General features: G+C 44.2%; 1 protein-coding gene across 1 annotated transcript; it reads left to right on the forward strand.

Annotated features, from left to right (window-relative positions):
- Positions 1 to 447: 447 nt before the first annotated feature.
- LOC147095758 (putative G protein-coupled receptor 139) lies at positions 448 to 11784 on the forward strand. The gene is made up of 2 exons (XM_085973709.1): positions 448 to 481; positions 11027 to 11784. Exons 1-2 carry the CDS (start codon positions 448 to 450, stop codon positions 11782 to 11784), a joined length of 792 nt encoding a protein of 263 aa, XP_085829835.1.
- Positions 11785 to 18615: the final 6831 nt, after the last annotated feature.

Here is an 18615-nt window from a genome sequence, read left to right on the forward strand (position 1 = left end):
ATTTCACAACCTTTCTCCATTCTTCATTTTGAGAGGAATACACAGCAGACAAGGATGCCCATTGGCACTTGACATAATGTAGAAAATCCCTTACGGACCCGATGGCCGAAGCTTTCAGAGATACGAAGGGAACTTGCCATCAGGTTCGTGTGTGAGGACATCAGGGACTCATTGGGAATATTGCTTCTGCATCCAGTCTGTAAAGAAATCAGTGTGGGCTGTGTGTGTTTGAAGATATCGGAAACACAACGATAGGATATGTATTTCTCAAAAGTGTAAGGAACAAAAAGTGTTTTTTATTCTCACAAAGCTCCAGACCGTTGTCCTGACTGGAAATTGACAGACACAGGAAGTCACATCAATGGGTGCGCGCGACCATGTAGGAATTGAACCATGTTGTAAAATAATGGGAATCTGGACTATCTTTTAATTGCATTTATTCTTAGAATGTGGGCTTCGCTGAAAAGTGTTGGCTATCTTGGTGAGTTAAGGGTTAACAATCGAACCGCCTTGTATCTTAGAGCAAAAGACTTTCCACCATAAACAGAATTACGGTAGCATCGTGGCTATGTTACCGGACTAGTAAATCAAATGCCTGGAGCAATGACCCGGATTAGGTGTGTTCCAATCCCACCACAGAAGCTGGGGGATTTAAATTGAGTCAATTAATTAAATCTGGAATTAAAAGTAAGTATCAGTAATGGTGACCATGAGACTACCGGATTGTTATAAAAACCCATCTGGTTCCCTGATATCGTTTATGAAAGGTAAACTGCCATCCTGACCTGCATGTGACTTCCAGACTGACAGCAATGTGGTTGACATTTAAATACCCTTCACCACACAGACTGCAGCGGTTCAAGACGGCAGCTCATCAGCACCTTCTCAAGGACATTTAGGGATGGGCAATTAATGCTGGCCTTGCCAGAGATGCCTACGTCCTGTGAATGAATAAAAAAAACAGCAGAATGCCTCAGCAAAGTAATAAGTGACTTGGACCACATCGACCGTGAGTGATTAAAGTATAACTTTAGTGGCTTGTGAAATAACAATAGGTAATTTATTTATTAACAATAGTGTGGAAAGGATGTTTCGGAAGCTAAGCCTTTAAGAAAACGATTTCTCAATCGAATCCAGAGTATCTGGGTCGGGAAGGCTTGTTTGAGCGAAATATCTTTGAAGTAAATAATTAAGGCTGCTTATGTAAATAGACGATCTTCCACTGATTCGGGAACAGATACATCAGGAGGTCTTATCTGTCACACGTACCTTTGATGTAGGCACAGTAGGTGTATAAAGGAGCAGGGTGCTCAACAGTTAATGGGAGATCTCTATAGTGAAACTGAAAAGCTACTCTCTGTATACAGTGTAGATTGATCACCTATGCTGTATATGAATAAAATCTGTTCTGTATGCGCCACCATCAAATGTCTCGTGCTTACTCGAAGCATGTTGTTGCAAACCAGAGAAGGAAGGAGTTTGATGAGCAGTTGACGTAACAGCAAGTCCGGCCTTTATTGCCCATCCCTAGTTGCTCTGATCAGGTTGTGATTGACCTTCAACTTGAACCGCCGGTAGCGGTTTAATACAACTGAGTAGCTTGCTACGTCACTGCAGCATTACTGTGGGACGGAAGTCACGAATAGACCAGCATAGAGGGCAGGTTTCCTTCCCTAAAGGACATCAGCGAATCAATTTGGTTTTTACAATGGGCGAGCTTCGTGGTCACTTTTACTGCTTTTTATTTCCAGATTCGTTTTCTAAACAAAAGTGAAATTCTCAAATGGCCACGGTGTGATTTGAACTCACAGGCTCTGATATTACTAGTTCAATAACATGGCCACTGCACTGCCTGACCAATCCGTGAATCTGAGCTTTGTGTGTAAAAGATTCGTTCAAATTAGGAGGTGATGATTTGATTTTTGGTGGTAGGAGTTGCACAATTAGATTCAAAGCTCAAGGATTGGTGGGGAGGGGTGGAAATATTGTGCGGGGTCTGCTCTCCTGGTCAAATTCAAATTACCCCTCTTCGAAAGTGACCTTGTCCGGAGGCCGGGTCCAGCTCAACTTGAACTAACCGTCGGGTACATTGCATGTCGAGAAGCATTGTGCATCCTCACAGACAATGCAATTAGCAGAAAATTTACTTCAATATTTATCTGTGAAATTGCTTACATTTTTCAGACTTGCATATCATATCGTTATGTTCCTGATATCCTAGCACATAGGGAACAACAGTATTCCTGATCAGTTCCTGAAGTCCTCACATTTACAGACCTGTTGCAACCACCCCGATGTGGATCTGCTATGTTTACTAATATGGACCTAAGGGAATTTTCCCATTGTGATATAATATTGTCACTCAAGAGGGCGAAACAGAATCTTTTTTTTATTCGTTCATGAAGTGTGGGCGTCGCTTGCAAGGCCAGCATTTATTGCCCATCCCCAGTTGCCCTTGAGAAGGTGGTGGTAGGTTGCCTCCTTGAACTGCTGCAGTCCGTGTGGTGAGGGTACCACCACAGTGCTGTTAGGGTGGGAGTTCCAGGATTTTGACCCAGCGACGATGAGGGACCGGGGCGGGATTCACTCACATGGTCAAATTGAAATGACCCCTGTTCTAAAGGTTCATTGGCTGTGCATATGATATCTTCTTTCATAGGGACCAAAGGGCATCTTCCCATTGTGTGTATAATATCATCCCTCATCAAGACCGAAGGGAATATTTCCATTGTGTAGATAATGCAAACACTCATAAGGACCAAAGGATATCTACCCGTTATCTATTGGATATCTTCACTTTTAGGGAAAAGAGAAACTGTCTGCATTTTGTCAAGCACCCATGGGAATATGCTCCCCTGTGTTTTTGTAGAAAGATGAACAGTTGTGAAACATTGTAAAGTTTAAGTTATTACAAAGCACTCTATCATAATATGTTTAGAAGCTGAGGAGGAGATTGAAACCTGGAAAATGAAAGATCAGAACGACATTAGCAGAGTGTGACTAGTTGTGAGCCCAGGGAGCGGTACTGGGGCACATCTTTCCACTATAATTATAAGGAACTTGGATAAAGGAATTAGAGAGCTATATATATAAGTTTGCTGATGAAACTAACTTAGGTAGCACAGTAAATCGCATACATGAGTGCAGAAAGTTCGAAACGGGCATTGACAGTTTAATTAAGTGGGTAAAATTGTGGCAGATGGTGTTAACGGTAGGAAAGTGTGAGATCTTCCATTTTGGACCTAAAAAAATAGATCAAATAGTTTATAAATGACAAGAAGCTAGGAACTGTGGAGCAGTAGAGAGATTTAGGGTCCCCAGTACAGAAATGTGTAAATGCTATTGGGCAGGTACAAAAAGATTTTTGGATATTAAGGGAATCAAGGGATATGGGGCTAGTGCAGGAAAGTGGAGATGAGGAAGAAGTTCAGCCATGATCTTATTGAATGGTGGAGCAGACTCGAAGGGCCAAATGGCCTATTCCTGCCCCTCTATCTTATGTTCTTAAAAAATAATTTAAAATCCAATGGAATGTTGATCTTTATCCCAAGAGGGCTGGAATACAAGGGAGCAATGTTAGGTTACACATGTAGAGAGTTCTGGTTAGACACTGCCTGGTGCATTGCATTCATTTCTGGCACCACACCTCAGGAAGGATATATTGGCCGTGGAGGGTGGACCACGCAAATTCACCAGAATAATTAGGGAACACGGGGAACTACACACCTGTTAACCTCACATCAGTAGTTGGGAAAATGCTGGAATCTCTTACAAAGGATGCAATAACTGGGCACTTAGAAACTAATAGTAAGTTTGGGCAGAATCAATATGGATTTATGAAAGGGAAATCCTGTTTGACAAACCTACTGGAGTTCTTTGACGATGTAACTAGTGGAGTAGATAAAGGGGCACCGGTAAATGTGGTGTATCTGGATTTTCAGAAGGCCTTTGATAAGGTGCCACACAAGAGGTTAGTGAACAAAATTAGGGCACATGGAATTGAGGGTAATATGCTAGTATGGATTGAGAATTGGTCAACAGACAGAAAACAAAGAGTAGGGATAAACGGTACATTTTCAGGATGGCAGGCTGTGACTAGTGGGGTACTGCAAGGATCGGGGCTGGGGCCCCATCTATTCACAATCTTTATCAGTGATTTGGATGAGGGGACGAAATGTAACACTTCCAAATTAACTGATGATACAAACCTAGGTGGCAGTGTCAATTGTGAAGAGGATGTGGAGAGGCTTCAAGGGGACCTCGACAGGCTCAGTGAGTGGGCGTGAACATGGCAGATGGAATATAATGTGGATAAATGTGAAGTTATCCACTTTGGTAGAAAAAACAGAAAGACAGAGTATTTCCTAAATAGTGAAAGATTGGGAAATGCAAATGCTCAAAAGGGCCTGGGTGTCCTTGTACATGAGTCACTGAAAGTGAATGTGCAGGTGCAGCAAGCCATTAGGAAGGCAAGTGGTATGCTGGCCTTCATTACAAGAGGATTGGAGTCCAGGAGTAAAGAAGGCTTACTCCAATTTTATAGGGCCTTGGTGAGACCACCCCTGGAGTGCTGTGTACAATTTTGGTCCCTTACCTAAGGAAGGATATACTTGCCATGGAGGGAGTGCAATGAATGTTCACGAGACTGATTCCTGGGATGGGGGGACATCATCTGAGAAGAGATTGAACAAAATAGGCCTGTATTCTCTTGAATTCAGAAGAATGAGAGGGTATCTCATTGGAGCATACACAATTATTACAGGGCTTGATAGGTTGGATGCTGGGAGGATGGTTCCCTTGACTGTGGAGACTAGAACCAGCGGCCACAGCCTGAGGATAAAGGGTAGGCCATTCAGGAATGAGATGAGAAGAAATTTCTTCACACAGAGGGTGGTGAATCTTTGGAATTCTCTACCCCAGAGGGCTGTGGAGGCTCATTCACTGGGTGTATTCAAAACAGAAGTCGATGGGCTTCTGACTAGTAAGGGCATCAAGGGATGTGGCGATTGGGTGGGTGAATGGAGTTGAGGTCAATGATCAGCCATGACCTACTCCTGCTCCTATTTCTTATGTTCTTACGTTCTAACACAAGACAAACTTCAAATTGGAACTGGACAATAAACAAGAGCAGTAAATGGAATGGCTGCAGCCCAACACCCCCTCCTCCGCTTACTCCAGAGAAATTGAAATAAATCCACGCGAAAGAATCAGAAACATACCGATACTGAGGATGAACAAGGCGGAGAAAAGAAAGCAAAGGCAAAGCAGAAATAGTTCAACACGAAAAGCGATGTCCAATCCCCCCTCTTCCCATTCACTCAATTGCAGAAACCTCTTATGATGCAGTGAGCTATTTACTTCGTGTGTATGTAATTAATGTCACTTCTCGACCACAATTTTCTGAATGCTGAATATTGCATTATAATTCTCAAATTTCAGGTCCGTATTTAAACTGGTCATTGAGCAAAAAAGATGCACTGGTTAGTTTGATGTAGCTCTCCTCCTGTTTGTTGATTTGAATCCCATTGTAGGCATGGAGTCAGTGCAGGTTGTTTGATTTACTTTGCACGTCAACTTACATTTATATTGCATCTTGAATGTAGTAAAACCAACCAAGGCGCTTCAGAGTAGCGACCGTCAAAGAAAATTTGACACTGAACCACATAAGGAGACATTAGGAAACGTTTCAAAAAGCTTCATTAAAGAAGTCGGTTTTAAGGTGCATCTTAAAGGAGGAGAGAGAGTTGGAGAGGTGGAGAGGTTTAGAAACATAGAAGCATAGAAAAATAGGAGCAGGACTAGGCCAGTCGGCCTTTTGATCCTGCTCCACCAATCAATATGATCATGGCTGATCCTCTATCTCAATACCATAATCCCACTGTCTCCCCATACCCCTTGATGCCTTTTGTGTGTAGAAATCTATCTCCTTCATAAACATATTCAGTGAACCTGGCCTCCACAGCCTTCTGTGGTACAGAATTCCACAGGTTCACCACCCTCTGTGTGAAGAAAGTTCTCCTCATCTCAGTCCTAAATCTCCTACCCCATATCCTGAGACTGTGACCCCTCATTCCAGACCCCCCAGCCAGGGGAAACACCGTCCCTGCATCCAGTCTGTCTAGCCCTGTCAGAATTGTATACGTTTCAATGAGATTCCCTCTCATTCTTCCAAACGCTAGTGAATGCAGACCTAGTCGACCCAATCATTGCTTATACGGCAGTCCTGCCATCCCAGGAATCAATCTGCTGAACCTTCGCTGCACTCCTTCTATGGCAAGTATATCCTTTGTTAGGTAAGGAGACCAAAACTGCCACAGTACTACAGGTGTGCCCTCATCAAGGTCCTGCATAACTGTAGAAAGATATCCTTGCTCCTGCATGTTTGCTGTCAGTGACTGGTGTATAAGAACACCCAGGTCCCTCTGTACATCAAAATTTCCCAATCTATCACCATTTAAGTAATACTGTGCCTTTCTCTTTTACCTACCGAAGTGGATAACTTCACATTTATCCACGCTATACTGCATCTGCTATGTATTTGCCCACTCACTCAACTTGTCTAAATCGCCTTGAAGCCTCTTTGCATCCACCTCACATCTCACAATCCCACGTAGTTTCTTGTCATCAACAAACTCAGAAATATTACATTTGGTTCCCTCATCCAAATCATTGATATATATTGTGAATAGCTGGGGCCCAAGCACTGAACCCTGCGATAATCCACTAGTCACCACCTGCCACCCCGAAAAAGACCCATTTATTCATACTCTCTGTTTAGGGAGGGAATTCCAGATCTTAGGGCCCAGACAGATGATTCACAGCTGCCAATGTTGAGGCGATTGAAATCAGGGATGCTCAAGGGGCCTGAACTGGAGGGGGACAGAGATCTCGGAGGGTTATCGAGCTGGATTAGATTACAGAGGTAGGGAGAGGTGAGGCCACAGAGGGATTTGAAAACAAGGATGCGAATTTTACAAGCAGGCATTGCCAGACGAGGAGCCAATTTTTGTAATCGTTCACAAGGGTGATGGGGGAACGGGTCTTGGTGTGGGACATGAGGCAAGCTGCAGAGCTATGGATGAGCTCAATTTATGTAGAGTGCAAGGTGGGACTCCGGCACGGAGATCATTGGAATGGTCCTGCCTGGAGGTTAAAAAAAATGCATGGATGAGGGTTTCAGCAGCAGATGAGCTGAGGCAGGAGCGGGACAGGCAATGTTACCATGGTGGAAGTAAGCGGTCTTGGTGATGGACGGGATATGGGTGTCAGAAGTTGTGCTCAGTCTCAAATATGACACCAAGAGTGGTTCAGCCTCAGACAGATGCTAGGGAGAGAGATGGAGTCAATGTCTAGGGAACAGAGATTGTGGCGGGGACTGAAGACAATGACCTCTGTGTTCTCGTTATTTAATTGGGGGAAATTTTTGCTCTTCTAGTCCCGGATGTCGGAAAAGCAGCGTGACAGATCAGAGCTAGTGACGGGATCTAGAGAGGTGGTGATGAGGCAGAACTGGTTGTCATTGGCAGGCATTTGGAAGCAGCGGATTTTTTCAGATGATGTCGCTGAGGGCCAGCATGTACCTGAGAAATAGAAGGGGCCAAAGATCTTGGTGGATTCAACGCTAATGCTGCAGGCGTGGCAAGAATCATAGAATCATAGAAATTTACAGCTCGGAAGGAGGCCATTTTGGCCCATCGTGAATTGGGAGGTGAAAACAAATTCAAGGATTTTGGAGAGGAAAGGTGATCGGAGATGGTGCAGTAGTTTGTAAGGACGGAGGGGTCAAAAGTTGTTTTTCTGAGGCTGGGGATGATGCTGGCAGATTTGAGGGAAAGGGGGACAGTACCTGAGGAGAGAGAGCCGTTAACAATATCCGCTAACATGGCAGCCAGGAAGGGAAGTTGGGTGGTCAGCAGTTTGATGTTAATAGGATGGAGGGAGCAGGAGTTGGGTCTCATAGATAAGATGAAGTCGGAGCGGGCATGAGGCAAGATAGGGAGAAACTAGAGAGAGCTGCGAGTTCAGGGCTAGGCAGGGCAGAGCCTTGGGGGAAGTTTGTCTTGGTGGGCCAGGGGAAGGGAGGGAAGCGACAGAGGCAGCTGAACAGATGGTCTCAATCTTCATCGCAAAGAAGTCCATGAGCTCCACGCACTTGTTATTGAAGGTGAGGCTGCAGGGATCGGGGGAGAGGTGTTTAATAAGACGGATTGCAGTGGAGAAGGAGAGACAGGTGTAATACTGGACTCCTGTACGATCCTGGAATAGCGAGCAGTTTTGTCAGAGGAGAGCAGAAGCCAATACCTCTCGCACCCAACCAGTTTTGGCGCTGAATCGCGAAACAAATGGCCCACCATAAAAGTTCAAATCTGAGAGAGAAAATAATGGGTGTAATGCGCTCTCGGGCAACATTGGTGGAGGTCAGGGTGTGATAGAGCAGATCATTAGCCTTTGGGTAAAGTGCATTTTAAAAAATATTGATTAAATAACCACTCGGGTTATGACGGTGACCAATGTTCGCTCAATGGTCGAACGTGCTCCGCTGGCCTCTTCTTCTTAGGCAGTCCCGCAGAACCAGGATGACTTGCTTCCACACTAAAAATGAGTTCATGGTAACTGATGACTGATGAGTCCAGTGCGGGACCTACAGTCTCTGTCACAGGTGGGGCAGACGCTGGTTGAAGGGGCGGGTGGCTGGGGTGCTTGGCTTATGGCTCCTTTATGGCTCTTGCACATGAATGAAAGATGCAGTCGGGTGATTGAAGACCCATTTTGTTTTACTTCCCCTCCCAACTTCGGTATTGTCCCCCATGAAGTCAATGCGATTAGCTCTATCACTCTCAGATTATTTTTTCGTTACCATGTACACTTTGACTGTGTCATGCTAATGGACGGGGTCATATTTTATTCCCCCGTCTCCTTTATTTCACCTTTTAATTTTATAACTGAAGCGGTGGAGCCTTTGGAGAATGAATCAAAGCACCGTGTCACCAAGAAGCGGCAGCGTATAACAGATTGAGAGAGTGGGTGTGGGATTCGTTTGTACCAGTGCCCAGTGCCGCCCCGGAATTTGTTTAGCTTGAATCAAGTAATTGTGGAGTGCACTTTAACCATTGATATGGAAAAAATATATGTTGTAATGTGTTTGTTCGAAGGCCCGGAGCTAACACGAGCCCTTATGTAAGAGCACGATCTCCCCGGGGGTATTGGCTCGTGTATAAAACAGCAACCGTTTCGCTGAAGTGTCTTTGTGGCCAACCCCAGAAATTGGCTTCCACGATTCTCTGGTTCATGCAGGAAATGGGACGCTCCGCCGTTCTCGATTAATCCGTGATTTGCTATCCCATTCGTGTAATTTTTGGTGTTCCCGGTAAGTATATATTAAGTGGACCGTCATTTGAATGTATTGCTGCTTTCTCCATGTGCGGTTTGTCTCCGTGTCTTCGTTCCTTGCTTTGCCAATTAATGGTCGCAATTTATTGAATAAAAATCTCTCACTTTTCCTCATTTGCTTTAAAATGACAACGTTGGTGATAATCGAGTGCTCCCTGAAAGCGAGTTTTCTCCTTTGTGAGACGCCTTGCAATCTGCTCCCTGGACTAAGAGTGATGATCAGATCTAAGACGCCTGGGCCCACCACGCGAAACTTTAACCTGTCTTTTTTCTCTTACAGATGTGGACACGCATGTCGTGCCTCTCTCCCAATATTTTGTTTCCCCTGACTCACTAAACTTTTCTCACGCTGTGAAATGAATTTGTGGGCAACTTTAACATAACCCGGGCTTGGGGAAATGGACGGGAGTGGGTGCAACGCTGGTCTGACTCCACGACCGATCGTACTCTTCCTTGAAGTCGATGGGCTATAACACTTGCGCTCCAATCGATCCTTAGGTTAAAATTACACCTTCTGTGTCTGAATTTGAAATCAAAGAAGCGGCTTAGTGTCTATTTTAATCAACGGTGTTCTCTAACTTAACACAATGAAAAGGCTTCTGCTCAGTAATGGGTCTCCCAAAAGATCATTGAACAAATCTTGAAGCTGTCACTCAAATCATGTGTTACAAATAAGCGGGCCAATTTCCAGCAAATTTTAAGCTGCACTCATGGTTTATTCTCTCGACTGAGGCCAGTTAAATGAGCAGAGAGCAGCGAGTGAACTTGGTTCTGACGAAAGGTCATCGACCTGAAACCTTAACTCTGTTTCTCTCTCCACAGATGCTGCCTGATCTGCTGAGTATTTCCAGCATTTTCTGTTTTTATTTTTGGTTCTTGTTGACTCAGAAACGCACCCAGGGAGACCCAGGGAGGGATCAGTTTCAGTAACATGCCTTCGGTCTCACGATTCGACACAATCCAGGACAAAGCAGCCCGTTTGATTGGCACTCCATCCACCACCTTAATCATTCACTCCCTTCACCAGCAGCGCACCGTGGCTGCAGTGTATACCATCTACAAGATGCACTGCAGCAACTCGCCAAGGCTTCTTCGACAGCTCCTCCCAAACCCGCGACCTCTTCCACATGGAAAGACAAGGGCAGCAGGCACATGGGAACACTACCACCGACAAATTCCCTTCCAAGTCACACGCCATTTAAAGAATCAAGGAAGTTGGGAAAGAGCGGGATTATGGTACTGCGATAAAGGATCAGCCATGATATATTGAATGGCGGAGCAGGCTCGAGGGGCCGAATGGCCGACTCCTGCTCCTATTTTTCTCTGTTTCTTTCTGCGTTTCTAGGTTTCTACCATCCTGACTGAGAAGTACATCGCCGATCCTTCATTGTCGCTGGGACAAAATCCTAGAACACCCTACCTAACAACACTGTGGGAGTACCTTCACCACATGGACTGCAGCAGTTCAAGAAGGCGGCTCACCACCACCTTCTCAAGGGCAATGAGGAATGGGCAATAAATGCCGGCCTTTGCAGTGACGCCCAGATCCCATAAGTGAATAAATTCGAAAAATACGCAATTCCGAGCGGGTGTGATTTTCTTTGATTCCTCTGTTTTGATTTTCCATTGTTTACAGCGAACCTGATGTCAATTGTGATCGTGTCCCGGGGAAAGTGCAGCCTCTCCAAAGGAATCACTCGTTACATGGAGGCTATGGCAATAGCAGATCTCATGGTCTGTTGTTTCAATGTAAGCGTGGAAAGCATCTTTCGGTATCATTTCCTGTGTTCATTCTTGAGCTACACCATAGCGTGTCGTCTTAGTGCCTTTATACAAGTAGTTAGTAGCCAACTCTCTGTCTGGTCCACACTGTCGTTCACCTTTGACCGCTTCATAGCCATTTGTTGTCAGAAAGTAAAAGTAAAATTTTGCACAGAAAAAATTGCCACTGTGGTTCTAACTGCGGTGTGTGTGCTCAGCTTTCTGATGCATATTCCCGTTTATTTCCGTTATGAGCCCTACTATATTGTTGGGGATATAGAGTGGGGCTGTCGTACAGTAACGGGATATGTCTCTTCACCGAGATGGATAGCTTACAAGTGGATTAGCACCTTAGCTTCCCCATTACTTCCATACCCTGCGATGTTACTGTTGAACTCTCTCACTGCCACGCACATCTTAGTGGCCAGTAGAGCTCGCAGAGCCCTGAAGAGCCGCAACACTGGGGAGAGCAGCAGTGATCCCGAGATGAAGGACCAAAGAACATCCATCATTCTGCTCTTCACTATCTCGGGGAGCTTTATTGTGTTGATGGTGCCGATTACTATAATACACTTTTTTGTCTGTGTCACGGAGACAATTACATTCACTGGTCCAAACTCGTTTATATGGTGATCAGAATCACCCTTCTGTTGAATTATTTGAGCTCCTGCACAAACACCTGCATTTATGCGTTTGCCCAGAGGAGATTCCAGGAGGAGGGGAAAAATATGGTGAAATACCCGTTTATTCTCATTCTTAAATTATGCAAGTAATGAAAGTAACTGCACATAAAATAAACCCACTTTCCCGGTATCCAGCTTGTTGTTGCTTGATCAGTTTGGCTGAGGCAGGTTCCGCATGTTCTTTCTCATCCCACCACATCACCAGTTGTCCCACTTCCCTTATTTGCAAGGAGACGGTAATTCTGTTGCTGTTGTGAAACACGCCACGGTGACTTCACAACCTTTCTCCATTCTTCATCTTGAGAGGAATACACAGCAGACAAGGATCCCCATTGGCCGTTGACATAATGTACAAAATCCCTTACGGACCCGATGGCCGAAACTTTCAGAGATACAATGGGAACTTGCCATCAGGTTCGTGTGTGAGGACATCAGGGACTCATTGTGAATATTGCTTCGGCATCCAGTCTGTAAGGAAACCAGTATGGTCTCTGTGTGTGTGAAGATATCGGAAACACGACGATAGGATATGTATTTCTCAAAAGTGTAATGAACAAAAAGTGTTATTTTTATTCGCACAAAGCTCCAGACCGTTGTCCTGACTGGAAATTGACAGACACAGGAAGTCACATCAATGGGTGCGCGTGACCATGTAGGAATTGAACCATGTTGTAAAATAATGGGAATCTGGACTATCTTTTAATTGAATTTATTCTTAGAATGTGGGCTTCGCTGAAAAGTGTTGGCTATCTTGTTGAGTTAAGGGTTAACAATCGAACCGCCTTGTATCTTAGAGCAAAAGACTTTCCACCATAAACAGGATTACGGTAGCATGGTGGTTATGTTACCAGACTAGTGAATCAAATGCCTGGAATTATGACCTGGATTAGGTGTGTTCCAATTCCACCACAGAAGCTGGGGGATTTAAATTCAGTCAATTAATTAAATCTGGAATTAAAAGTATCAGCAATGGTGACCATGAGACTACCGGATTGTTATAAAAATCCCAGCTGGTTCCCTGATATCCTTTAGGAAAGGTAAACTGCCATCCTGAGCTGTATGTGACTTCCAGACTGACAGCAATGTGCTTGACATTTAAATACCCTTCACCACACAGACTGCAGCGGTTCAAGAAGGCAGCTCACCAGCACCTACTCAAGGCGATGTAGGGATGGGCAATTAATGCTGGCCTTGCCAGAGATGTCCACGTCCTGTGAATGAATTAAAAAAACAGCAGAATGCCTTTGCAAAGTAAGAAGTGACTTGGACAACATCGACCGTGAGTGACTAAAGTATAACTTTAGTGGCTTGTGAAATAACAATAGGCAATGTGTTAATTAACTACAGTGTAGAAAGGATTTTTAGGAAGCTAAGCTGTTAAGAAAACGACTCCTCAATCGAATCCAGAGTATTTGGGTCAGGAAGTCTTTTTTGAGCGAAATATCTTTAAAGTAAACAATTAAGGCTGCTTTTTTAAATAGACTATCTTCCACGGATTCGGGAACAGATACATCAGGAGATCTTATCTGTGACATGTACCTTTGATGCAGGCAGAGTAAGGTGTATAGAGGAGCAGGGTGTTCAACAGCTAGTGGGAGATCCCTACAGAGAAACTGAAAAGCTACTCTCTGTATACAGTATAGACTGATCACCTATGCTGTAAATGAATAAAGTCTGTTCTGTATGCGCCACCATCAAGTGTCTTGTGCTTACTCGAAGCGTGTTGTTGTAAACCAGAGAAGGAAGGAGTTTGACAAGCAGTTGACCTAACAGCAACTCCGGCCTTTATTGCCCATCCCTAGTTGCTCTGTTCAGGTTGTGATTGACCTTCAACTTGAACCACCGGTAGCAGTTTAATACAACTGAGTGGCTTACATAAGAACATAAGAACATAAGAAATAGGAGCAGGAGTAGGCAAATCGTCTGATCTGATCCTAAACCGCCAATCTACTATCACAGAACCATTCCCTGAATCTAACAGATTTAGAAACACAAAATAGGAGCAGGATCAGGCATCATGGCCCCTGGGCCCGCTCCGTGACACACAGGGCCATGTCCGATCTGAACCTAGACTCATGTCAAAATTCCTGCCCGCTCCCCGTAACCCTTAATTCCCATTACTTCTAGGAAAATGTCTATTTCTGTTTTAAATTTATGTAATGATGTAGCTTCTACAGCTTTTTGAGGCAGCATATTCCATGGACCTACCACCCTCTGAGTGAAGTAGTTCCTCCTCATCTCAGTGTTGAAAGAGCAGCCCCTTATTCTAAGACTATGCCCCCTAGTTCTAGTTTCACCCATCTTCGGGAACATCCTCCCTGCATCCACCCGATCCAACCCCTTCACAATCTTATATGTTTCAATAAGATCGCCTCTCATTCTTCTGAACTCATATGAGTAGACTCCCAATCTACTCAACCTCTCCTCATATGTCCATCACCTCATCCCCGGGATCAACTGAGTGAACCTTCTTTGTACTGACTCGAGAGCAAGTATGTCTTTTCTTAACTATGGACACCAAAACTGCATGCAGTATTCCAGGTGCGGTCTCACCAATATCTTGTACAACTGAAGCAATACCTCCCTTTTTTTATATTCTATCCCCCTAGCAATGAAAGCCAGTATTCCATTGGCTTTCTTAATCACTTACTGCACCTGCATACTAACCTTTTGAGTTTCGTGCACCAGGGCCCCAGATCCCTTTGTACTTCAGTACTTTCCAGTTTCTTGCCATTAAGATAATAACTTGCTCTACGATTTTTCCTGCCAAAGTGCATAACCTCACACTTTCCAGTATTGTATTCCATCTGCCAAATCTCTGCCCACTTACTTAGCCTGTCTATGTCCCCTTGCAGGTTTTTATGCCCTCCTCACTCACCACTTTCCCTCCCATCTAAGTATCATCTGCAAACTTTGATATATTACACTCGGTCCCCTCCTCCAAATCGTTAATATAGATTGTAAAGTGTTGGGGACCCAGCAATGACCCCTGTGGAACACCACTTGTTACTGATTGCCAGTCTGAGAATGAACCATTTATCCCAACTCTCTGCCTTCTGTTAGATAGCCAATCCTCTATCCAGGTCTAGGTCACTTCTGAAGGCAGGTAAAGAGTCAACCGCATTGCTGTGGGACGGAAGTCACTAATAGACTAATATAGAGGGCAGGTTTCCTTCCCTATAGGCCACCAGCGAATCAATTTGGTTTTTACAATGGGCGAGCTTCGTGGTCACCTTTACTGCCTTTTATTTCCAGATTCGTTCCATAAACAAAAGTAAGATTTTCAAACGGCCATGGTACGATTTGAACGCAGAGGCTCTGATATTACTAGTCCAGCAACATGGCCACTACACTAGCTGACCAATCCGTGAAGCTGAGCTTTGGTTGTAAAAGAGTCATTCAAATTAGGAGGTCATGGTTTGATTTTTGGTGGTAGGAGTTCAGCAATTAGATTCAAAGCTCAAGGATAGGTGGGGAGGGGTGGAAATATTGGGCGGGGTCCACTCTCCTGGTCAAATTCAAATGACCCCTTTTCGAAAGTTTCATTGGCTGTGCATATGATATCTTCATTCCTAGGGACCAAAGGACATCTTCCCCTTGTGTGTATAATGTCATCACTCATCAAGACCGAAGGGAATATTTCCATTGTGTAGATAATGCATACACTCATAAGGACCAAAGGATATCTAACCGTTGTCTATTGGATATCTTCACTTTTAGGGAAAAGAGGAACTGTCTGCATTTTGTCAAGCACCCATGGGAATATGAACCCCCTGTTTTTTCGAAGAAAGATGAACAGTTGCGAAACTTTGTAAAGTTTAAGCTATTACAAAGCACACTATGAGGAATATGTTTAGAAGCTGAGGAGGAGATTGAAACCGGGAAATGAAAAGATCATAGCGACATTAGCAGAGTGTGACTAGTTGTGAGACCATGGAGCGGTATTGGGGCACACCTTTCCACTATGTTTATAACTAACTTGGATAAATAATCAGCGAGCTGTATATATAAGTTGGCTGATGAATCCAACTTAGGTAGCTCAGTAAATAGCATAAATCAGTGCAGAAAATTCGAAACGGGCATTGATAAATTAATTAAGTGGGTAAAACTGTGGCAGATGGTGTTCAAGGTAGGAAATTGTGAGGTCTTCCATTTTGGACCAAAATAAAGATAGATCAAAGTATTTTTAAAATGGCAAGAAGCTAGGAACTGTGGAGCAGCAGACAGGTTTAGGGTCCCCAGTGCAGAAATCAGTAAATGCTATTGGACAGGTACAAAAAGATTTTTGGATATTAAGGGAATCAAGGGATATGGGGATAGTGCAGGAAAGTGTGTAAGAATTCGCCATAATTTACAGTTCTGAAGATTAATTTATTTTTTGATTAAAGAATCCCTGGGCGTTGTGCTTTTAAATTTCCAGGGATAAAAATGGCTGTCACCACATGGCCGAAGGCAAAGGACAATGCTTTGTTTACAAAGCAATTGAATGCTATTAGCATTTGTTTGTATATCGAGTGGATAGATCTAAACTGCAGAAGAGACTTTTGTATCTTGAATGGGATCCGTTTAAGAATTGAATGGGTTTTTAAATCACCCAGCACTGGACAATAGAGCAGTTGTATTTCCCTTTTGTTTCAGCCCAGGGAGCTCCGGAAGACACATTAACCCAGTCTAACCACTCTGAGTTAGCCAATCACAAATTTGTCTTGTGTATTGGACCCTTTGGGCGGGGAATTTTGCACACAGCCCTTGCAGGGTAGAACGGCAGGACCTCACCAGGTATAAAGCTGGCTGCTGAGAAGCTATCTCGCTCTTTACTTCGCTGCACCACAGGTGAGCAGGGTGTTCTGACTCCTCGGCAAGGCAACCTAGCAGGAGTTTGGGGTGGTGATTTAAGGGAATTGCTAAGATTGTATAAATAACATTGTAGCCATTGTATCCCTCGTTTTCGCCGTCTGCAGCCCCCTGTTATATAGTTTTACTGTAATTACTGTGTTCGTGTGGTATAGATTATTCTTTTGATTGTAGTTTATTTAGGTAACAAAACTAGTTTCTCTCATCCAAACCACTTGTCTATTTTAATATCATTAATTATAAGTTCCTCCAATCAGAACTGAAGGAGGGGTAGCGATTCGAAACCGTTGTTTGTAAATTGGTTTAGAGTGCAGCAGCAAAAGGCTGCTGGCCAGGTAAATTACCATAAACCAGTTAAAAGATGCCCCCCTTACAAGTGGAGATGAGGAAGAAGATCAGCCATGAGCTTATTGAAATGCGGAGCAGGCTCGAAGGGCTAAATGGCCTATTCCTGCTCCTTTTTCTTATGTTCTTAAAAACTAATTAAAAAGCCCAATGGAATGTCAATCTTTATCCCAAGAGGGCTGGAACACAAAGTGGCAAAGTTAGGTTACACCTGCAGAAACATAGAAACATAGATACATAGAAGATAGGAGCAGGAGTCGGCCATTCGGCCACTCGAGCCTGCTCCACCATTAAATGCGATCATGGCTGATCATCCAAATTCAGTACCCGGTCCCAGCTTTCTCCCCATACCCCTTGATCCCGTTAGCCTTAAGAAATATATCCAACTCCTTCTTGAATATATTTAATGTATTGGCCTCCACTGCCTTCTGTGGTAGAGAATTCCACAGGTTTACCACTCTCTCGGTGAAGAAATTCCTCCTCATTTCTGTCCTAAATGGCCTATCCCTTATCCTTAGACTGTGACCCCTGGTTCTGGACTCCCTGACCATTGGGAACATCCTTCCTGCCTCTAGTCTATCCAGTCCTGTCAGAATTTTATAAGTTTCAATGAGCTCACCTCTCATTCTTCTAAACTCCAGCGAGTAAAAGCACAATCGACCCAATCTCTCCTCGTAGTCATTCCTGCCATCCCAGGTATCAGCCTGGTGAATGTTCGCTGAACTCCTTCCATGGCAAGAACATCCTTCTTCAGATAAGGCGACCAAAACTTCACATAATACTCAAGATGTGCTCTCACCAAGGCCCTGTATAACTGCAGCAAGACATCCTTGTTCTTGTACTCAAACCCTCTCGCTATGAAGGCCAACATGCCATTTGCCTTCTTAACCGTGTGCTGCACCTGCATGCTTACCTTCAGCGACTAGTGCACATGGACACCCAGGTCTCGTTGCACTTCCCGTTCTCCCAATCTATTGCCATTCAGATAATAATCTGCCCTCCTGTGTTTGCCACCAAAGTGGATAACCTCACATTAATCCACGTTATATTGCATCTGCCATGCTTTTACCCAATCACCCAAACTGTACAAATCATCCTGGAGTTTCTCAGCATCCTCCTCACAGCACACACGCCCACCCAGCTTTATGTCAACTGCAAATGTGGAGATATTACATCTAGTTCCCTTGTCTTGATCATTAATATATATTGTGAATAGCTGGGGTCCAAGGACTGATCCCTGCGGTACCACACTAGTCACTGCCTGCCACTCGGAAAAAGACTCGTTTATTCCAACTCTTTGCTTTCTCTCTGCCAACCAGTGCTCTATCCAAGTCAACACCTTGCCCCCAATCCCATGTGCCTTAACTTTACACGCTAATCTCTTATGTGGGACATTATTGAAGGCCTTCTGAAAGAACAAATACACCACATCCACTGGTTCTCCCTTATCTATTTTACCAGTTACATCCTCAAAAAAATTCCACTAGAGAGCTCTGGTTAGACACTGCCTGGTGTATTGCGCTCATTTCTGGTGCCACACCCCACGAAGGATATATTGGCCTTGGAGGGGGTACAGCGAAAA

The sequence above is a fragment of the Somniosus microcephalus genome, unplaced genomic scaffold (genome assembly GCF_052327205.1).
Source record: "Somniosus microcephalus isolate GS21.2 unplaced genomic scaffold, FLI_Smic_1.0 unresolved_chr1, whole genome shotgun sequence".
NCBI lineage: Eukaryota > Metazoa > Chordata > Chondrichthyes > Squaliformes > Somniosidae > Somniosus > Somniosus microcephalus.

Excerpts from the sequence above, each read along its gene's own strand:
- LOC147095758 (XM_085973709.1), top strand. The coding sequence starts at position 448 with ATGTGGGCTTCGCTGAAAAGTGTTGGCTATCTTG. Across the intron at positions 482-11,026 it reads GAAAAGTGTTGGCTATCTTG|CGAACCTGATGTCAATTGTG; the intron begins GTGAGTTAAGGG and ends CATTGTTTACAG.